The following is a 23119-nucleotide window of genomic DNA, read 5'->3' on the forward strand; positions in this document are numbered from 1 at the left end:
CAATCTCGGCCAATTTAAATCAAAGAAACTGCATATTTTGGTTAGGTCCTTCCTTGGGCCAAGTTTTTACATAGATTTCCAGCAATGTCAACGCATGGTGTATAATTATAGTATCTTTAAATCAGGAAGAGGCCGCAGGAAGATGCTAATGCAACAGACTGCAGTTAGAAACCCTTTCAGCCTGAATCGTGTGGAACAGGGACGCATTTTTACTATCTTATTTCACAGTCACATGTGAAATATGTCTTTTTTAAGCCTAGGAATTCATGTATTTATAAAATCTGCAAAAGGGAGCACTACACGTGTGGTCTGCCCGGGATTCCAGGAACACCTTTTTGTGGGGTTTGTAATACAGAAGAATTCTTTGAGGTGTGTCCTCAGGGTTGCCCCTTTATCTGAGAACTCTCACCCCCACCGCCACGCCGGAGGAGGGCGCTGCCCTCTCCCCCATCTGCTCACACTCACCGAGCCATAAGACAGCGGGGACGTCTGACCCAGAGGAAGGGCTCTGGAGGCTGTGCCAATCACTTTCTGTGCCCTGAGGATTTGGAATTGGGACCCACTAGAGACAGAGTCAGTTAGTCTAGGCACCAAACATGTTAGGGTCATGAAAAGACCGGCCATGTTTCAACAGTGGGGAAAAGGCTGGTCTGGAGAGATCGGGAGGAAAAAGCAGATGTGCTGGGAAGCAGAGATGAGAGATCTTGTGTCTTGAGAGAGTCAGGTCATCAGGCAGAGGCCAACAGAGGCAAGGAGACAGTGAGACCAAGCGACAGCAAGATGGAAGGACAGAGAGACAGAAACAGTAAGAAAAAGAAGAGATGACAGGGAGAAACAGAGGCACAGGCTGAGAGAAAGACAAAGGGACCGGGAGACCGTGTCTTGGCTCCCCACATGTCCTCCCACCCCCAGGCTGGTGCTCCTCGGCCCGGGATCCAGGAGCTGGCCCTTGCTATCGTCATGTAAATCGTCATCGTTTCTTAACCTCGTGGAAGAGACTGTCACTTTTGGCACAATCCTGGCTGAGTCAGTCACCAGACAGTTCCTGGGACTGAAGGAAGCTAGAGCTGCTGTTTTGTGTCTGTTCTGATCATTTATTTTTATCTTTTTTGGGGGGATGGGGCATCCGGTGCTGTTTTTCCTTTTTTTCCCCAAAGGGAAGGGAATTAAGCATGTCAGTCAGTATAACACAGCTCGTGAAGTACGTCTCTTTGTTCAGACCATGGTACTTTTTTCCTATCTCCAATCATTGAGTCATTGCTGCTGTAGGAGTGATACTTAAGTGACTGGGTTTTTATTTTTGTCCCCAAGGTACAAAAAGTACTGCCTACTTTCTCACTGTGCGCAGGGCAGATGATGTGTCCCAGGCGATTGTCCTGAAGCTTCAGAGAGCTGGACGGTGGATCCATGCAGAGGGCTGCCTTGGCCATCTCTGTGGAGTAAAAACCCCACAACAGCAAGTTCTGACACTGTTCTGCCCACCAGTTTGGAGCGCATAGTAGGTATTCAATAAATACAGTTCAAAGAATGGACAAGGGACGTGCTCACAAGTGCTCTGGATATAACCTGGCCTCAGTAGCAGGAGTGGGAGGAAGAGGAGCAGGGGGCTGAGGGCTTGGGCTTCAGGGGTCTCCTCCATCTCCTTTCCTGCCATGCGGCTGGCTGTGATGCCTGCCCGCATGGAGGGTGCTGGGGAGGGTCCTGCGCTGTGCCTGCCCTGGGACTCTGAGGCGCGGGAGGAAGAGGAGAGAGCAGGCTCCTGCTCACTGCTGGTCTGGCTTACGTCAAAGGACAAAAGGCTGCTCCAGGTTAAGAGGAGTCGAGCTCACTAGGGTGGGGGCCACAGGGGATCTGAGAGAGGGACCAGGGCTGCCTTTCCCTCGTCATAGTGGATGCACTGGGCTGGGCTCCAATGATGTCATCATCGCCATCATGCTGCTTCCAGTGCCCCTGCTCCAATTCTGCAGGGGGAGGTGTGCCCAATCCTACCCCAGCCATGCAGAGTGATCACAGGGCCACCACCCAGGGTCAAGGAGCCTGCAGTGTCAGAGCTGGAGCCACCATTGGTAGGCTGGGCTGCAACCTCCCCAGCTGCCCTCCGGGGCAGACTGAGGCTGCCCTGCCAGCCCCACCACCACCCCTGCCCTCTGAGTGTTGATTCAATTGTTCTTTCACTTGTTCATTGACTGACCACCTCCTCTACCTAGAACCTAGAACCCGAGGCCCAGTAGAACAGGGCAGGCGGCCCACAGACTGTGCTCCATCCCCGTCAGGGGAGTGATGAAGAGCTCTCCCTTTCCAGGGGTCCCTCATTCTGCGTTTCACCCAAGACCCCACGAGGCCACGTTCCTGAGTTTCTGGGTCCCAGGTTTCCTCGGACTGTCTCCCGGCGTCAGGAGTCCTAGGAGGCGCATGCTCCCTCAGAGACTCCCGAGTTTTCACTCCGTTGTCTCAGGCGATGACTGTTGCAGCCTGAAGTTCAAAGCTGTTCTAATTATCAAGATTTTTGAAAGTCATCTAACTGTTTTTTGTTTGAAATTTGGGAGAAGTCTTTATTTTTCCATCAAGTTTAGGAATTTCACCAGGATGTATCTTAGCGTTGGGTTGGCTTCTCATTTTAATTGGTACAAGATGACCCACCTCAGTCCATTGCAAAGTCTTTCATTCATTTATTTAATGAACATTAAGGGCTGACTCTGAGGAAGGGAGGGAAGGAGAGAGAGAATAAGTTTTGATTATTGATTCTGTTCTACTCGATTTATTAAGAAACTTCAGGGATTTTCCCCCCATATTTTATCTTCACACTTTATCCTACAATTCTGGCATTTTCCCTAGCTTTCCTTTCAACTCTCCATTAATTTCCCCCTTTTGCCACATAGGTTTCTCTTGTCTATCTTCTGTTTAATCGTGGACTCTCCTGTAATCCTATTAATCGCAGCTTCCAGCGACAAGCTAAAGTGACAGTGCACCCAGTTCCCTGTGCTGTCCTTGTCTAATCGCCCTGAGAAGAGGGAATAGCTGTTTTCTAAAATCTTCTTTCATTTTATGTGAGAGATCCTTTTCAGAAAATGGGATTATCAATACAATTTCACTGCTTTCTTCTTTTCCTTCTGTGCTCAGGGCTTTCTCACTGGGATCAGATTAATTTTCTTCCTCTCATATTCATTACTCCTTTGCTATTCATGTGTAAATCCAATAAGAGCAAGTGGATTTTTTAAAAAAAATCACTAACCCTTGTCGTATATGTGTGTTCAAAAGGGAGGAGAGAGAGGACGAGGAGGAGAGAGAAGATTCTGTCTACCATTCTACTGGAAGAGTGCAGGCCCCACACGAGCAGAGAGAGGAGATGTGATGGCAATCCGTGGTTCTCTTAGTGGGTCTAGGGCCCCACATGCCTCTTGTACTATGAGCATCCCATGATGAGGATTGTGACTCTAATGTCTAAAGATGTGTATTCTTCATACAACAAGACCCATAGGCAAACCACCTACTTCATCTGGTGCTCAACCAAAGAAACCGCCATCTGTCCCCACTTTGAGGGGAAAATTGGCTGAAGTGGATTTTTGATAGGTGGTTCCGTATGGTAGAGAAATGTTTGGGTAATTTAAGGACTTTTCACAAGTAACTCTGACTATAGAGGATAAAGTCTTACATGGAGATTTTAGAATCCAATCCTCAGGTAAGATGTGACCCCATTGTACAAGACACATCAACCACAGTGTCTGGGATGCCATCACTCCTTCTGGTTGACTAAAGTGGGCAGACACCTCTCCCTGGAGCCTCCAATTTATAGGCCCCCTGACAATCTATGGCTTGGTACAAATAGACAAGATGAGCCAACCAGATTTCTCCTCTCTGAAATCTGAAATTGGGAACAGCCAAAGCATTGAGGCAGTTAGCTATGGGAGCTGAGGCTTGAAAGTCACACACTGCCATTTCTGCAATGTCCTATCAGTGACACAAGTCAGCTCTATTCAATGTGGGAGAGGACTGCACAGACACAATCCGTTAACACTCATGGCTGCCTCTGATGTGCCAGGCACTGTTCTAGGAACTGAGGATACAGAGATGAACAAGATTCCCGCTCTCATAGTGCTTACCCAGAGGGGTGCTCTAGGCAAGCAATAAATAAATACATGAGCAAGATGGTCAGAGAATAGCAGACAGCCCTAAATTCTGGAGTGAAGCCATGAATTCTTTTTGCAAGTAACTATTTCATTTTTGAGAAACAGTTCTCAGCTTGCTATTGTCTGTTCTGTTGTCGTTTGTAAGTTTAAGTACGGAAGAAGGGTTGATGATGAGGTTAAGTAACTAATGGGGTAGACTAAAGAAGATATATGTCAACAACTTACTTTGGCTTCCCCAAACCATGGAACGTTCTTCCTCTATTTTGCGAATTCCTCACCTTATGAACTCACCCCTCCCCATGGTGGAAGCCAAATACTTTCCTGGTCTTCCTTACAGATGGGCCAGAGCATGTGACTTAAGAAACCACCAATCAGACGCACCTGCATGAGGCTAAATGACACTGAGAAGCAGGTGCCAAGGAATCCTTCCTGGTGAGGGTGACAGCAGACCCTCTCAGAGGCAGCAGCAGCAGGAATCCCAGTGGAGGTGTTCATCTTCAGATGGCCACCCGGGCAAACAGCAGTGTGTGTGCAGTGGGGGTTATACGAGGACTGATCCATGTAAATAGCTTCCAAGCCTGTTTTTCTGCTTTCCTGGAGATTTTATGAGGCACCTAATATCCCTTAATGAATTCCTCTTCAGCTTACACCAGCTAGAGCTGAGTCTGTTGCTTGTAAGCAAGGTCTCTCACCGGTTCATGAAGGGAGAAAGGCAATAATCCAATAAGCAAGATAATTTCAGACAGAGGTCGTGCTAGGAAGAGGTTTACACAAGGTGATGTGAATGGGCGTCTCCTAAGGGAACGTAGCACAGCACTGAAACTGATTGCATGTGTAAATACATCATAAAATGTAAATTATGTATAGTATCTACAAATTTGTAACAGTGGAAACGCACACACACACAAGGTGATGTGAGAGAGAGTGACAGGGGTGGGGACTATTTTTGATAAGGTGGTCAGGGAAACCTGTCTGAGGGGGTGACATTTGAGCTGAGACCTGAAAGATGAGAAGGAAGCAGCCATGTAAAGATCTGGGTAAGGAGACTTCCAGGCAGAGGGAACAGAAAATATAAAGGATGAGTTGGTGATGCTGAAGGACAGATGGAAAGTTGGAGCTTTGAAGTTTAGTGCAAGTGGGTGAAAAAGGACATGCTGAGATGGAAAGTAGGCAGCAGCCAGTTCATGCCAGGCCTTGCAGGCCATGGCCAGACATTTGCATTTTATTCTAAGAGGGGTGGGAAGTCGTTAGAGGGTTTTAAACAGGGAGTGACATGGCACCCATGGAAACCAGCCTCCAGAATGTCCCTCATTGATCCTCACCTCCTGGTATTTACACCCTTGTGTAGTCCCTCCCACACCGAATATGGCTGAGCTGTGTATGTACTAGGATATTGCAGAAATGACAACTCATTCAAGACTAGGCCATAAAAGACATTGTGACTCTGCCTTGCTCTCTTGGGTCACTCTCTCTGGGGAAGCCAGCCGCCTTGTTGTGAGGATACTCAAGCAGCCCTATGGAGAGGCCCACAGGTGAGGCACTGAGGCCTCTTGTCAACAGCCTTGTAAGTATCTTTCAGCCTTTCATCTTGGAAGTGGATCCTCCAGCGCCATCAAGCCTTCAAATGATTGCAACTCCAACCAACATCTTGACTACAACTTCAGGAGAGACCCGAGCCAGAACCGCCCAGCTAAGCAGCTCTGAATTCCTGACCCATAAGTGTGTGAGACCATAAATGTTTGTTGTTCTAAGCCACTGAGATTTGGGGCAATTTGCTACCGCTATCCGTTGTTCACAGCTGGTGCCTGTTTTGCTGGGCCGGTGCCCATGCTTTAGAAGTTGTTAGGTATTTTGACTATCAGCCCTCAATAGGAGTAATGACGTAGAGAGGAGTCATGAGTGAGACGAGACCGAATTGTGGAGGCAGAGAGAAAAGCAGGTCCCTGGGGAGGAATGACTCACACTGTTTTGGGGAGGACAGAGCAAAGATCTGCAGCCCAGCTTGACTACAGTCTTGACTCTTCCTGCATCTGGGCTGTTCTCCTGGGTTCCCAAGTTTATGTATCCTCACTATAAATGTTCCACGACTTGGGGTGATATGGGTGGTTTTCTTCCTTGTTCCACTGGGAGCAATTCTGAACCTGATCTTGGAGGACTGGAGCTCTTGTCCCGGTTCTCTCTCCTGGGCTGAGTACTCAGCCCAGATATGGGCACAGGGCATGGGCCAGCGGCAGGAGCTGCCTTCATTCTGCTTCCTCCATGCAGTCGTGGCCACATCCTCACCTCATGTCAGCCTCTCTGGCCGGGCGGGGTGGGGGTTGTGTGGAGGGAATCCACTTTCTCATCTCTTTCCATTAGGAGGGGCTGGATTATATGAGTTCAGGATTCTGAGCTATGCTGCTCCTTTTTTTGTTCTGGCTGTGCCTGAGAGTTTGTTTGGGTTGATTTCAAGGACATTTTAATGGGATTTAGGGATAAGAGGTGTTGGAATTTCAGCTCACTCTAATAATTTCCTGAAAATCATATACACAGTGTTTTCCCCCTTTTTGGCATTAATTTAAAAAATTGAATAGACAAAGCTCAAACAATACAAAAATATAAAAAGTGAACTCCCCTTTCTCTTCCCACTCTGATTATTTAGATTATCTCCAGTTTTTCTCTAATACAGTTCTGTGATGAGCACGCTTGTCCTCATATCCATGTACCGTTGAGTTGGTGTCTCCAAAGAACACATTTCTGGAAGTTTATCTGCACATTTTACATGTTGATAGGTTCTTCCAATGGCCTTCAAAAGGCTGTACAGGCACAGAATGCCCCCAGCACACAGGAGCGTTCCTTTCCTTTTGCCAACGTTAGATATTACCAATTTTTAAATTTGCGTTTCTCTGATCCCTAGTGAGCATAAATGTCATTTCTCAAGGCATGGCCATTGAATTTCTTCTGTGAATTGCCTGTTCTTGTCCTTTGACCATTTATATATTGGAATATAAAGGTTTATCCTTTGATATGAAGGGACTCTTTATATTTTAGGGTTATTATGCGTGTTTCACCTACTGTCTGTCATTTGTCTTTTATCTTTGATATGGTCTCTAGCCCTACACAAGTTATAAATTTTTATGAGGTCATCTCTGTCTCTTTTTTCCTTTAGGTCTTCTAGATTTTGTGTCTTTCTTATGAAGGTTTTCCCCGGTCCAAGAATATAAAAAATATTTTATCATATTTTCTTCCAGTACCTTAATAATTCTGCTTGATAGCTAACGTCAAATTGTCCTCCAGAAAGGCTGTACCAGTCTACATCCCATCAGCACCGTGAGAGCCCTCTTTCCCCACACCCTCACCAGCCCTGAGAATCCACAGTCTTTTCAAATCTTTGCTAACAATGAGCAACATGTGTCTCGTTTTAATTAGCATTTCTTTAATTACGAGTGAGATCCAGAATCCTCTCACATGGGTGTCAGTTGTTGGTAGTTCCTCTTCTGTGAGGCGCCTGATGGTCTCTTTGCCCTGGTTTTTCTGTTGGCTGTTGGTCTTTATCTTATTGATAAATGGCTCACTGTTTATGAGGGAAGTGAGCCCCGTGTCTGGCCCCTGTGGTGAATAATTTCCCCAGTTTGTCCTTGTCTCTCTGCTGCCTGCTAGCAGCATCTGTCACCAGCTGCTTGGTGCAGTGGGATGGGGAGGAGCAAGCCCTCGCTGCCCACCTCCAGTCACTTTTTCAGTTCCCCGGGCCTCTCCTGCTCCCTGCATCTGCCTCCCCTGCGCTCGCACACCCCAGGGCCAGCCCTCCTTTACAGGCATCCTCTTCTGAACATTTATGGCTAGATTTTTACCTTCAACTCAATCCTATCTCTCTGCCTTTCGCTTTCCAGCATCCTTTATTCTTCATAATTTCTGATAATGAGGATACCCCTTTGTAGTTTCTAGCCCTGTTATAGATTTTTAAAATACTATTTTTTCCAGTCATGCTTAGAGCTTGGGTTGGAATGGGGCGGTTGGAACAAGTGCTCAAGCTGCCATCTTGATTCACTCTCTCCACCATTAATTCCTGTATAATCGTGTAACTGATTTCTCTTGCTGTTTCTTCTGCTCTTAAATTAGATTTTCTCCAAGCTTTCAGGTCTAGCATCATGTCATCTGTAAATAAGGATCATTTACCAAAGACATTTTAACAAACTTGCATTGGCAAGCCACACTCTCATTCACGCAAATGACCAGGAAGACATTTTGAATGGAAAAAAAAATCAGCTTCTAGACCAGAGGCTGCTGTTCAGCATGTCCTGGGCTGGGTGACCCGTAACGGTTATTACAAGATGGCGGGAGAACACCAGGGGGCGCTCTTTACAGGCAGCAGCCCCCCTCTCCAGTTAGTATTACAATCTCCTCAGGCGTGGCTTCTTGGCCAGTTCCTTGTTTATATTAATACTGGTAATCAACAGATATAATAAGAATATTCATGGATTGGTCAGAGGCATCTTTCAGACTTCCCTGAGCCTGGGCCCACTGGGTCCTCCGTGTTGGAAACTGGGCACCCTCTCCTCATCTTCTTGGGCTCTTTCTCCGTTTTTGCTTCATCCTTTCCTCCTCCTCATTAGACCCTCTCAAAGTCTCTGATTCTCTCCTGCATCCTGCCCTCACCCATCCCTACCTGTTTCCATGCCTTTCCCAGTGTGTTCCACAGATCATCAGCCTCACAAGACGGTCCTGACAAAAAGGACGCAGGGGTCAAACAAATTTGAGAAATGCAGGCTACCACATTAACCCCTTGGAAGTGGGTTGGCATTTTAAAGCCTCTGGGAAGACCTTTGGTAGAGACATGTCTTCATCGTGTTTAACCTGGCAGCCAGTAGCCCAGGCCTATAGGAGCACTGATCTGAGCACCCCTGATTGGCATTCTGCAGAACCAGTGTTGGCTAGGCCTTGCTGTGGTGAGCGCTGGCTCTCAGGCCCCTGGGTGGGAAGTGATTAAACACACTGTTTGCAGTGGCTAGAGGTGTGTGTTGGTGTAACACTGGAAGCTCTCCAGAGCTAGGCCAGGGAGATCTATCTTCAGAAAGAACCTGGAGCAGGAAGTGACACATTTCACCAGCTCCCACTGCCACCACCTGATCTGAAAGAGAAAGCAGAGTCAGCAACAGAGGCCCAGATGGGAGACCGGCCACCTGGCTGGGAAGACACAGAGCTGCAGCAATTCCCAGGCTGCTCCTCGGGAAGTTCAGTCTTTGCAAGCTGGCGCGCTGAAGCAACTCTTCACTCCAGGGAACTTATGAGAAAGTTAGTGGGGCAGCATGGAGACTCGGAGGAACTGGTGAACAGCCAGACCTCCCAACGGCAGAATAACGGCCCCTCAGGGGCCTCACGGGAACCTCCTCTCCAGGGCACTGACATTAATGTGGCTCAATTTTAGTGACCCCCAGATTCTGTCTCTCCCATTCAAGCTTCAAATTCCTGGGATTGAACATCTGATTGGCCAAGAGGATCAAACTAGCACAGCCAGGGGACCAGGTCCGCGTAGGCCTGACTCCTTGGAGGGGAGACCTGGAGCAGCCTCCAGTTTGCATGGTTCTCCCAGTAAAACCACCCCTGGCAATGTGCAGGGCTTGTTGGAGGGTTATGGAAGATTCAGTACTCACAAGGGCAGGCTTTGAGCAGGCGAAGAATAAGCATCATTTGAGGTTAGTCTTGAGCCTCCGGAACAAGAAAGCTGGTGCCTTGAGAAGCTCTGAGGATGGCCACTGGTGCCCTGGCCAGACTGGTTAGCCATGCCAGCTCCTGAGAGAGGAGGGTGGAGGCTCGGACAGGAGCCCTGTGTGTGTTGAGAAAACTATGTCCAGTGCTCCTTTCAGAGTACCGGCTTGGTCTTCTCAACAAATCCTTTTGTTGTGTTTCTGAGGTCTAGCAATAAAGGACCCACTTAATAAAAAGAATATCAGGGAAAATGATAGCTAACATGTAGGAAGTACTTCCCAGGGGCAGGCACAGCCCCCTGGGGTGGGTATCATCATGCCCATTTTCTAGATGAGGAAACTGAAGCACACAGAGACCACTGCCTCACCCTGGCTTCACTGCCAAGAAGGGTGGAGACCAGATTTGAACCCGGAGAGCTCTCTATAACCCCAGAGCCCAGGCACTTGGCCCCTAAACAACACTGCTCCTAAGTCTTGTTCCTCTACATACATCCTGTTTATGCCTGTTGACCTGGCACAGTTATTAACAGTGCCTCCTTTCACTCTCAAAAAATGTCCTGGTTTGGGTGATAAAATTTAAGGAAACTAGGCTAGACGGAATCTAGATTATTATCAAGATGCTGGTGGGCAGAGTTTGGAAAACCTGGTCTGCAGCTGCCCCTCACTGTCCCAGAATTCTGGGCCCCAGTGCTCATTCGCCCCGGGGCAGGTCTGTGTTGTGTTAGTGGGATGGCCTCATGGCGCCTAGATACCTGGGCACTTCACAAAGCAGCTTTTCGGGATTTCCATGACTCCAAGGCTCTTTCTTTATATTCTCCCTGCTGCCACCCCCTACATGTACTTACCAGGGTCTGCTCCCTGTTTTCACGCATTAGCCTGGCTGGGACAGCAGCCACTGTGGTCCCTGTGCTCCCAGGGAAGGGCAGCCACGCTCAAGTGTTTTCCCCAGCGGTGGATACTGAAGCTTAGGGTTTTTGAACCTTCTTGTCCAGACTTGCAGGTGAATGCTGGAAGCAGAGGCCTTGGGCTCTTCACTCAGCGGATGGAGATGGAAAGGATGATACTGGGTGCCATTTAGTTGGGCACTGGGGAGTCAGAATTGAGTCAGACACAGTCCTTGTTTCAAGTTGCTCATAGACCAGGGGGAAGGCAGACTCTCGACAACAAAATAAACCCTACAGGTGATAAAGTAAAGCTGTGGGAACAAAGTGCAACTCAAGCACAAAAGAGGAAATGAACAAAGAAGGTACCTTGGTTAACTATTGTCACCACAGTGCTGCAGAGCAAATGACCCCACCATTCAATGGCTTACTGCTGTAAGTATTTGTTTCTGGCTCACGTGTCTGCAGATTGACAGGGGCAGCCCTGCCAATTTCAGCTGGGCCTGGCCAGATTGGCTCCTGGGCATGGGTTTGGTTGAGGTCTGCCCTGTCTCTCATTCTTCTGGAACCAATGGGCTACGCAGGCGGAAGCTGTGCTCATGGCGATGGCAGAAGCCCAAGAGGGCAAGCTCTGCCACCACACCCTACGAATGCTTTGCTATGGTCTTGACTCCAAACATCTTATTGGCCAAAGCAAGTCCCCTAGCAGAGCCCAAGGGCAAGGGGCCTGGAGGGGCACTACTCCCACAGTGGAGCGGAGAGAAGGAAATATTTGCCAAACAATAATCCAAACCTCATAGAAGGCTTCACAGAGGAGGTGTCACTTGACCTAGGCCTTGAGGGAGAAGCTGATTTTTTCCAAGTGAAGATGGGACAGGGCACAGCTCTCAGAGAGATGAAATGTGTGTGGGGGGCTGTTAGCAGGCCTGGTCGTGGAGGTCTCCTGAGCCAGAAGCCTGGCACGTCCTTTCTTTGAACACAATACTCTCCCTCCCTCCTAGTCATTTTCTTTGTTTCCAAATTCTAAAACTTCAACCATATGTCACCAAATACAAGTTCAAGACTCAGTTTTCAGCAGGGAGTCATATTGGAAAGTGTGGTGCTTGGCCCTACTGGGGATTTATGCCAGTTTCACTGGGAATAAATCAGCCAGCTTTAGCCCACCCACCCCCATTTCAGGGTTCAGGTCTCCAACCTTGCAGCCCAGCAGCCACCTCCCTGTGGCTGTGAGCAACACAGCCCTTCTTTTTTTTATTTTGGTGAGGAAGATCAGCCCTGAGCTAACATCTGTTGCCAATTCTCCTCCTTTTGCCGAGGAAGATTGCTGAGCTAGCATCTGTGCCCTTCTTCCTCCATTTTATATGTGGGACACTGTCACAGCACAGCTTGATGAGTGGTAAGTAGGTCCCCGCCCGGGATCCAAACCTGTGAACCCCAGGCCACCGAAGCAGAGAGCGTGAACTTAACCACTACACCATCAGGCCAAGTCCAAACACAGCCCTTCTTGAATAGACTCCTTGATGACAAAGTCAAGGTGGCCATGAAGTGAACCAAAATAACTCAGGAATGGAGGACTGGGAAATCCATTTTACAAGGACTGGCAGTGAGTAGGGGATCCATACACACCAGGAACCAGGGCCAAACAATGGTGGGAAGGATGGCTCTAGGACAGGATGCCAATAGCACAAACCTTGACAAAGTAAAAATAAGAACTCACAACATGCGGGAGGGGAAGGAGACGGGAAGTGGGTGAGCTCATTTCCTCAACCTAAGTCTCAGGCTGTCCAAGGATGCCATCCACAGTTGAATCACGTTTAAAGAATGAATCCAGCCTCTTGATATTTTTCTTTCCTTTTAGAGAAATAATTTAGAAACATAAGAAGCACAATTATTTGCAGCTCGGCAACTTCTTTAGTTACATTTAGGTTTCCTTTTGTTCTGTTAAATTGAAAGACTTTTTCCAAAAGGGGCATGTATTGTGTGATTTTTTGTAAAAATTTCCACCCGTCTACCTGTCCTTTTTTCTGAATAGGTGTGTACAGAGATGTCTCCATTGATGTTCTTGGGGGTGCTGGCTTTCTGGACTCCTTGAACTTTTTTTTCGGTACTCTTTAGTGTGACGTGAATTACTCGTAATGAGCATGCACTACCATTATAAAAGAAAGCCTTTAAAAAAAATCAAAATATAATTCTTGAAAAGAGAAAATCCTGCGCTCCTCGGCCAGGCCCCTCTCACTCATGCATCCTCGCGGCCCGGGGCTGCACAAGGCCTGTGGAGATGGGGAGGTGGTTCCCGCAGCAGCTGGGATGGAGCTGTCCACCCTGAAGTGAGGGGCGCAGGTCATCCCACCGGGGGACCCACTCAGAGGGCCGCGCCAGAGGGCGAGGCCGCAGCTGCTTTCCGAGCCGCTGGGCTTGCACTTGAGTGGGGAGGCATCTGGCCTTGGAGTCTGCCGCCTGGGGTCAGAGCCTGTTCTTGTTCAGCAGGGTGACTCTGAGCCTCTCTGGGCCTGTCTCCTCGTCTGTAAACCCCAGAAGTCATCCTTGCCCTGCCTTCCTTTCAGGTTGCATGTGCGGTGTCTGATCAACCACGGTTGAGTGGTCACTAGAGAGACTTATTATTACACTCTGCCGTCGTGGGATTCAATTCTAACTAACGTCGCTGCCAACCCAGTCTAAAAGCTCAATTTGAGAGGGTCAGGTGGCTCTATCTGGCTGTTTCCAGGTCCTAACAGCCACTCTTAGGGTCTCAGCTCCATCTAGTGTCCACATCGGGACACAGTCACATATAATTGGCTTATTAAGACCCTAATTTCCATACTTGAAAAGGGTACAGCACTCATGAGGCAAACATAAGATCAATTTAGAACATTCCTCCCAGTACTAAGATTTGATATTTAAAACAAGCATTATACAAATTCAGTACTTCTAAAGATTTGTGCATCCTGTCTTTGAAAGGATAGCATAGCCATGCAACAAATAATACTTATGATAATGGACATTTATTGAGTGTTCGCTATGTGCTGGGCACAATTCTGAGTGCTTTCGTTGTGTGAGTTCATCTCACCCTCCACACGCTATGAAAGGGGGAGTGCTCATTGTCCTGCTATGAGAACACTGAGGCACACAAAAAGGAAAATCTGTCACTCTGCTAGTTTCTGAGGGGAAGTAGAGGCTGCCTAGTGGGGCTGGGGAGGAGGAGGAAGCCAGACGGGAAACTACTGCAAGGCTAGGGAGATGGGGACTGGAGGGTGAGATAGCCCTGGAGACTCTGGCTGGGGTTGAGAGGGGGAGGAAGAGTGTGCAGAATGGTCACTCTCCAGCTTGAGCATCAGGGCAGAGACTGTGATCCAGGAGAGAGTATACAGTAGTTAGTAGTCTGAATCTATCTGTTGAGCGCCTACTACATGCAGGCCCCGGAGATGTAGAATTCAGTAAACAGGCGAGGCCCCCGTCCTCGCAGAGCTTAGAGCCCCATGGTGAAGGCGGATGTCGAAGGGTGATTACGCATGCTTGCTTGTGTACACAGGTCTACACAGGACAAGTCCAGCATGGGGTGGAGTGCAAATGAACCTGAGCTGACAGGCAGGTGGGGGTAGAAGGCTGAATGCGGGGGGTCATCAACCTGGAGGACTGGACAAGCGGGCCTGGGGACAGTCGATCTGAAGAAGAAAAGATGGCTGAGGAGGACACACATGAGATGGATGTGTGACCTGAGAGAACAAGGAGAAAAGGGTTTATTGGAGCCAAAGAGAGGACCTGGGGGAAAGAGAGTGGCCCCAGGGCTCAAATGTCAGGGAAAGGCCAGGAAGGAGAGGGACTGAGGAGGCCCCTGGACTGGACAGGCCAGAGATGGCAAGAATGTTGGGCAGATGGAGTTTGCAGACGGGCTGTGGACGGAAGAGAAGAGAATGGAGTTGAGCACGAGCCACTCTTCCAGGAGGGTTGTGGCCGGAGGAGAGACCGAGGCTAAGGAAACAGTTGTCTCATCCTGTTTGCTTTGATCAAGGAGGAGAGGAGGCATATCTACAGGCTGATGGGGAAGAGCCATTGGAGGTGAAGTAGGAGGCCTGGGGGAGGGCAGACCAATCACATACGGGAAAAATGAGAACCAGGGAAGGCAGAGGGGAAGGTGGTAAGATGGGTATAGATTTGGGATAGTTTGGGGGAAGAGGATAGGATGGGGAGCAGGTGGGATGCTGAGGGAGCCGCCTCCTGATGGCCTGGAATTTCTGGATGTGAGGAGAGAAATGAGGGCCTTGAGGAGAGGAGAGGTCTGCAGGAAAGGACTGGGGTGGTGGAGAGTGTGGGGTTGTTGGTTTTCTTCTGTGGGGCTCCTGGCAGGGAGAGGCAGAGGGTTAGAGCAGGAGGAGGGCTGGTGAGGGCGTCATGGAGGCCACTGACCCCGTGGACTAGGCTGAGAAAGGAAGTCAGGAGAGGACACATAGCCTGAGAGAAGGGACAAGGAGCAGCATGTTCAGTGGGCTCAAAGAACAGGGTGTGTGTGGACCAGAGTGGAAACGGTGGCTCAGGAAATTAGGACCAGAAAGGGGATTTCTGAGTAAGATTTCAGAAGAGTTACCTTTATCATAAGCCCTGGGTGAGGATGAGGAAGTGGGTCTCTGAGGGACGCGTGAGGCTGTTTGCTGTTGGAAGGCCATGCTGTGACGTGCTGGGACACAGGGAAAGGAGGCGGGGGCTGGAGTAGAAAACAGAGCCGAAGTCCTTGGTGAAGCGGGAGAGGGAGCTAAAGGCCAGCACATGACAGCAAAGCATTGGGGGAGGAGCACCAGCGGCCTGAATCTCAAAAGGGGAGCAGGGCGGGGCGTGTTTTAGGTGAGGGCAGGAGCAGGGGTCTGGAAGGGGTGCTGGCAATGGGAGGCACAATATTAAGGCCTGGCCAGGATGCCCTCTGTCCTTGGTATTCACAGCTTCATAGGAACCGCCCTTCAAAGGGCCCCTACTTCTTTCTGAACTTTTCTCAGGAGTGGACACAACAGCACATATATTAAGAACGAGTGACAAGCAGCCAGTGCAGGACCTGCCATGCCAAGGACCAGGAATCCCCAACTGCAGGCTGAGTGGAGGCTTCCCACCAGCTCACCTCACCCGAGGCGGAAGAAAAACACCAAATGCAGATACAACGTTGTTGTGCTGCTTTTAATTATGAAAGATGTAAAATGATGCAATATAAAACTTGGAAGCTACTTTATACAAATCCCAATCTTTAAATATTGTTTAACAAGGGACCTGGGAATTAGGACACTGGCGGGAAGTCTGATTAGTTGCTGTGATGGTTCCATCTTGAAGCAACGGAACCATCTGTGCATAAATCAGAAGAGCCAACAAGAGTCAGAATTGGAAATGTCTTCAAATATGCAAATTGCTAGAATACACAACATTTCAGCTCAGGTGATATACAGCAGACTTAGGAGAAATGAAACAGGACAAAGGAGAATTTATGTTGATCTTGATGTGATCAAGAAAATTTTCTCCTAACACCGTATGTCCTAAAAACCACAACCACACAGAAAGAAAAAATGGAAACACAGATAGTCTTTTAGTTCTATGCTGTTTAACTGCTAGTAAATGAGAGTAGTATAGCCATCGATTTCTTGTGACAAAACTAAATATTGAAAATAGTTTTTTCTGAAGTTTGCAGCCACTTCAGATGCCGAGGACCACGCCTGGTTTGTTGCAAAGGCAGCAATGAGTGCAGACTTTGCCGCTGAAGTCACGGCCCCTGTCCATGGGTGGCCTTGACACCATCTAAGCAAAGCGGGTTGTATAATGCCCAAAACCTTTTCACAGGAAAAGATCGGACCAACGGACCTAAGGACAAACTTAATTCAGTGCTAAACCTTATTGTCATCATTATACTCCCCCAAACGAGTCACTTTTCCTGGGAGCCTCCAGTTCCACGTGTCACCTGGAGAATGCCCCAGGGGCAGCGCACTTCATCATGTAGGTCTTGGGGTCTCCAGGTGTAAGGCAGGGCTGCTGTGCAGAAAAAGAGAGCCGGGACTCCGACATCGATGATCCCCATGGGAAAGGCACTGTGCAAAGAGTGGATTATGCTGGGACCTCCGTTTTCAAAAAAAAACCCCAAAAACCAAAAACCAAAACTCATACCACCAGCACCACTCCCTGTCTAAAAAAGGCCAGATCAGATTTTGGGAGCTTTTGACACAGGAGAGGCAGCAAGGAGCTGCCTTCTTTCAGCACACTGGGGTGCTGTGTATTGTTACAAGGAAAGGCCCTTTTATTTCAACAGAAAGTCACCACCCCCTCGACATCTCAAGTATAAAAGGATCTGGAAGTTTAACTGGGAATAAGGCTTAGAAGTGGAGGGCAACTGCCCCTTCCTAAGCCAGGGCTCAGGCAAGGAGGACTCTGATTTGATCTCCTAATGCAACAGCGGGGACTTGGGGCTAATGTGAAGCAGGGAGACTTGGGCTCCACAGAAGAAGATGGAGTGGTGCGCCATCAGCGTAATTTGAAAGACTGGAGGTAAGGCAATCCCTCTAAAGACAGAAGAGAAATGGGATGAAGTCTGGAGAGATTAACAGCCGAGCATCCCGTGACAGACTCTGCTTCCCTTAAGACACAGGTGTGTCAGGTTCAGACTCTCCTAGTGCAGCCTTGCTTCCTTGCGTGGGAGCAGTCTAGCAGCCTTCAGCGACACTCTTGGTGTCTCCTGGAAGGGCAGTGGCTGTCTGGGCAAAGGTCCTGGCATCTCTCATCTCCCTTCAGTGTTCCTGTCCTGCCCGCCCTGTCTTCCCATGGCCTTCCCTGCCCATGCTCTGCTCCACTGCCCAGATGCCTCCCGAGAGGTGCTCTGAGGCATCGTCCCCTCCACCCCATTCAAAACCCCCAGTGGGCTTTCTGGCCAGGGGCTGGCCTAGCCCAAGTTGGAGGTGGCAGGCAGGGGTGGACATGCGGTAATACTTTTATGCTAAGGTGCTGATGACTAATGATGGTTTCATGAATTAGGCCTTCATTTTACTATGGGCTATTTCTTCAACCTTAAAGAATGAGTCTCTTTTTAAGGCAATTTAGAGCAAAACATGGATCTGAGAGGGAAGATCTTTTGAGGTGAGGGCCTGGCCAGGAACCCTGAGGTCCCAGCACTCAGGAGGCCTGTTTGCTCAGCCTTTCTGGATGCACTCAAAGTCAGTCTGCACCACTCAGGAAGGATGGGGTGCCTAGTCTAGTCATGGATTTGGTCACCTAGCGTTAAAAGCATATTAAAGTGCACGCTTAACCACAGGTGCAAGCGTTAGAAAAGCTAAAGCTCTGAGAAGATTTGGTAAGGAACGGGGATAGTTCAAGATTAGACTGCCTCACAGCAAGGCAGATTCGTTCATTCATTCCTTCGTTCGTGCATTCAACACGCAGTTATGCGGCACCCACGCAGTGCTAGGCACTTGTTAGGTACTAGGGGTTCAATGAGGAATAAGGCACAGTCCCTGCCCTCAAGGAGCTTACGGTCTAGAGGGGTTATAGTAACACTCCTGGTCCACAGAGAAACAGCTTCCCTCTGCTGCTGCTCAGCTGCTGGGGGGGGGTCTGGTCCAGACCTCCAGCTGTTTCCTCCAGCCGGTCTGTGGAGAGGGAGGCCTGCACTTGTCTGGAGGATGTCACGTGTCTGTGAGATACCTACAGCCCCCCTCTTTCTTCCCCAGCCACCAAGAAGCAGCACTGTTCTCTTCAGGCTCATCCATTACCAGGGGACTTTTTTTCAGTGACTGAATAAAAGTGTTCCTCTTCCTCTTGTTCATAGGAAAAGGTGTCCTGAAGCAGCAGAAGAGAGATTACAGACCGGGAGAAAACAAATTAGCATTCAGTTTGCTTAACTCAAGTCTGCTCTTGGTCTTGTGGTAAAAAATTCGTCATATTAGAATTAAGGCATCTGAGAAGGCCATGGCTCTCCGCCCTGCCCTGGAACATCGCTGCCACCAGCTGGTAGGTACGTAGCTGTCACGGCTAGATCAGAGAAGGCACGTGGTGCTGGGGTACCACTGCTAATGCTGAGCCAATTCCCGAAGGCCTGTGGCTCCTAACTGCCTCCCCCTCCAGGTCCCTCCTTCAGTGTTGACTGAGATCAGTGGTTCTGAGCACTACACAATGCTACTGGGTCCTCCATTACATATTTTCCACTTTTACACATCGACCAACTAGATGGCCACGAGATCTAATGGTCACGGTGATGACCAATTCATCGGAAGCTCCAAAGCAGCCTGCCTGCAGCAACATCCTGTGCTGCAGGCCTGAGAGGCAGTGCATGGCTCTGTGGTCTAGAATAAGCCACAGTGTACAAGACAGGACCTCATCTGAAAGCTGGGGGCTGTGGAATTGGTTCCTTCCATGTTGGAAGCCCAAGACAACTGAAGCCCAGGGGTGTAGCTGGCTCCATTCTATTCTCCTCTATTTTAGCTATTTCAGAAATAAATTCTCCTGTTCTGTTTCATTCTGTTCACAGTCGGTCAGCTCGAAACGTCTCTTCGACAGAGGGGTCAAGCAGGCCCATGCTGGAGTCACTTAACATGTTGAGTCCGTCCAGGCTCAGGGGTTCAATTTGGAGCTCTTCCTCCAATGGAAACGGAGTGTCCACGTTCAGGCTGACCTCGGGCATGCCTGCCAGCGCACTGCTGAGGTCTTTGAACAGGCTGGTGCTCGAGTCTTCTGGAAGGAGCAACGAGAGGGAAAAACACTGCAGATTAGGAGGCGTGAGGGCCCTAAGCTACTAAGCGGACACAACTGAAGACATCCCCCAAAACGCTGTCCCTCTGATCTTCCCAATCAGGACAGTGATCACCCATGTCCCAACCATTCCCAGGCCTACAATTTTGCTCTGGAACCTACATTCTTTTCAGTCAGTTCCACAACTCCCAATTTTTGCAGGTTTTCTCCCTTTGAACAGTTGTCACTTATAACTAAATAGTTCAGAAAAGGCTTGGGTCACCAGGCCCTCTGGTGGGGGCCACTGCCTCATGGTTGCTGGGGCTGGACACCTGCATCTCAAAAAGGTAAAGTTGAGCTGGGGGACTTCCATGTTTTGCTTTATATAATGTTGTTGTTTAAACTATCTTACAATGGTATCTGTAAAAATATAGCAAAATAAAATAGTAAAGTAGGGGCCAGCCCTGTGGCCTAGTGGTTAAGTTCTGTGCACTCTGCTTTGGCAGCCCAGGTTCAGATCCCAGGCGTGGACCTACACTACTTGTTGGCGGCCACGTTGTGGTGGAGACCCAAATAGAAAAAAGAGGAAGATTGGCACAGATGTTAGCTCAGGGTGAATCTTCCTCAGCAAAAATAAATAAATAAATAAAAAATAAAAATAGTAAAGAAGCTGAGGGGTGGCCCTCACTCACCTGTCAGGATGGTGTTTGGGAAACTCCCACAGTTGGAATACAGGTTTGGTCTCAAATGAAATGAGTCCTGTGGTTCTCGGGGACCTTGCTGCACCAGGGGCACCTGGAAGCATCAAAGGTAACGTTGTAAGGAACCATCTCTACTTCCAAGGAATGACTAGTGCAACGTGCTCCCAGAGCAAAACCAGAAATGAAAACCCTCTTATAGGCCCTTCTCTCTAGGATCCTAGAGTGCTCTGCTGTCATGATCACCTATGCAGAATATTCTCAGGAGGCAGATGCTCGGGTGGAGGAGGGGTCCCTGAGGTCCACAGTTTGGTGACCTGTCCCTGTTCACACACTGCCTGGCCCACTAAGCCATCCCAGGAGACACCAGTAGTCGTGGTTTCTGTGGCTCCTCCCGTCTCAGACACCTTTCCTCCCCAGCCACACCAAGGCCTTTGGAAACCCCTGGTGGGAACCCTTTAAAGGCTCCATCTTTAACAAATGAAGTGATGGGCTTTTTTCCTCTTTGGTTTCTAGAAAAACAAGAAAGTGGAATCCTTTTCTTCTGACACTCAGAGGGAGGAACCTCAAGCAAGCCCCTCCCTATGAGAAAGCTTCTGTGAGGACTGGTTCACCTTCTGACTCACCTAGACTAAAATGGCTTCTTCAGAAGACAGGGAGGCAAGGACTATTGGTTCTCACCATGAGGCTTGACCACAGCCTACTCAGGAAAGATCTATCTTTATTTATTTTACTGTTATTATTAAGTTCTGGAAAGTGCTCCACCCTTCCTTCTCTCCTTAATCCAGCCTAGAGCCCAATCCATACTTACTGAACACTACAATATCTAGGGATATTAAACATGGTCATTGTTAGGGAGAAACTAAAAGGCAAAAGGTAATGGCTGAAGGAAAATCTTCGGGCAGGACCCCTGTCCCCACCAGGACCGAGCTCTCCCTAGGAGGCCACACACAGTGCCACGTACAGCAACTCAGCCTGCAGGCAGAGCCCCTCCTGTGTCCCAGGCTCCTCAACGTGATGGATCAGTGGAGTGCGCTGGTCCCTCCTGGCGTGAACGACTCTAAAATTCTATGACCAGAGTGTCATTAGAGGTTTTCCAGAACCACTGTTCAAACAGTTTCTTTGCAGAGGTCTGACACTAAATAAGGCAGCTACATCAGCATTTTAGTGCCAGGGGAGATTCCAGGCTTGCCTTGCCACCAAGTACACCTGACATGAGGGAAGTGGAGTACCAAGTCCATCTGGTGTGTGTTTCAACCTGGACAGCCTAAATGGGGCAGTTTCTGCTCCAAGGAAGAGGAAGCCCCAGGCGATCACTCACCTGTTGAGTAAAGGCTGGGCCTGGCCTCATGGATTGCTGGTCAAAGCTCACATCTGGGAAGAAGCTGGTCAAAGATGAGCCCTTCACGGAAAAAGGAGGGGACTACTTAGCTTGGAACTCGGAGCAAAACACGTGTTTCCTCCTGACCAGTGTTCCTGCTAGGACGTACCTGGGCCGTGAGGAGCTGGAAGTCTGACTGCGGCAGAGATGAGGCTGCCGGGGGTTGCGAAGCAGGCGGCTCCTGGGCATGGGGCTGCTGCAGGAGAGGCTGGGGGAGCTCCTGAGGTGTGGGGTAAGGGGGCGGTGGGGACACGTGGGCTTCAGCTTCTGTGGGCAGGAAGGAGAGCGGGCTTCGATCGGAGGACACCATCTGTAACAAACAAAGCCACCAATCAGCACGGCTTCTGAGCTTCTAGTAGGATGTCCTTTAAGATCGGGAAATGTCACAGTGAGGAAAAGCCTGAGCTCTTCCTCACCATGGTGTTCTCTGCAATGCTCTGGGAAACCTACTTCTGCTCCTTTAAAGCATTATCTCAAATCTCACTTCCTCACAAAGCATTTCCCATTCAATGACAATTTCTATTGTCTTAAAAAACAAAAACAAAAACAAAACAAAACAAAACAAAAGACCAGCCAACTTAACCAGTTTCCTCTCAGTTTTCTCAGTGAAAATTGTTTGTTTTTTTAAAGCCATAACTTCTGATTAAAGATGGGAGACTGAAAAAAGCATTTACCCTGCTGTCTCTCAAAACTCTACTAAAACAACATTAAACAATAAACATTAATAAACAACATTAAAAAATAATACAAAAATGATTAAAAAGGGGGCCGCCCGGTGGTGTAGTGGTTAAGCTTGCGTGTTCCGCTTCTGCGGCCTGGGGTTTGCCAGTTCGGATCCTGGGCGCGGACCTACTCACCACTCATCAAGCCAGGCTGAGGTGGTGTCCCACATAGAAGAGCTACAACTCTACAACTATGATACACAACTATGCACTGGGGCTTTGGGGAGAAAAAAGGAAAAAGAGGAAGATTGGCAACAGGTGTTAGTGCAATCTTCCTCAAAAAAAAAAAGATAAAAAAAAAAAACAACACAAAAACAAAGATAAAGGGAGAGAAGAAAATGGCAACAAAATTTGGAAAGTGAAAGCAGATGGACAAGTAGTAACCGGCTTAGCAGAGCTGAGAAAGCCAAATGCTAAGCTAGCAGTGGGGAAAAACCAAGAGGACCCGGAACCAGGACAGCAGGAGGCAGCCGGTGAGGGTGGAGCCGGAGCTGGGAGGATCTCAGCAAAGTTGACGCGAGCAGCAGTTAGGCTTCGGAGCCCTTGCCTGGGAGACTGGAGGCTGTACTCTGAGGAGAGTACAACTGAGGGTCTCTGGACAGGGGACACCAGACCCTAGAAGGCGAGGCATTCTACTGAAACCCAGGGTTTACGAGAAAGCTCACCTCTGAATCTTTTTTTTTTTGTGAGGAGATCAGCCCTGTGCTAACATCCGCCAATCCTCCTCTTTTTTTTTTCTGGCTGAGGAAGACTGGCCCTGGGCTAACAACCGTGACCATCTTCCTCCACTTTATATGGGACGCCACCACAGCATGGCTTGCCAAGCAGTGTGTCAGTGTGCGCCCAGGATCCGAACAAGCGAACCCCGGGCCACCGCAGCAGAGCGTGCGCACTTAACCGCTTGTGCCACCGGGCCGGCCCCTCACCTCCGAATCTTGAGCCCT

At 49.0% G+C, this 23119-nt stretch overlaps 1 protein-coding gene across 3 annotated transcripts in view; it reads right to left on the reverse strand.

Moving 5' to 3' along the window:
- Positions 1-17896: 17896 nt before the first annotated feature.
- CRTC3 (CREB regulated transcription coactivator 3) overlaps positions 17897-23119 on the reverse strand; it is a 97812-nt gene continuing 92589 nt past the window's right edge. For 2 of the 3 annotated variants that reach the window (XM_058542504.1, XM_058542502.1), the window contains exons 12-15: positions 21563-21763; positions 21394-21474; positions 20067-20169; positions 17897-19377 (exon numbers count right to left, since the gene is read on the reverse strand). In XM_058542504.1, the coding sequence (XP_058398487.1) occupies positions 19169-19377; positions 20067-20169; positions 21394-21474; positions 21563-21763 (594 nt within the window). In that variant the 3' untranslated portion in view covers positions 17897-19168. The remainder of the gene's footprint in view (positions 19378-20066; positions 20170-21393; positions 21475-21562; positions 21764-23119) is intronic. The other variant, XM_058542503.1, reaches the window with a different exon arrangement.

The sequence above is a fragment of the Diceros bicornis genome, chromosome 5, assembly GCF_020826845.1.
Source record: "Diceros bicornis minor isolate mBicDic1 chromosome 5, mDicBic1.mat.cur, whole genome shotgun sequence".
NCBI classification, from domain to species: domain Eukaryota; kingdom Metazoa; phylum Chordata; class Mammalia; order Perissodactyla; family Rhinocerotidae; genus Diceros; species Diceros bicornis.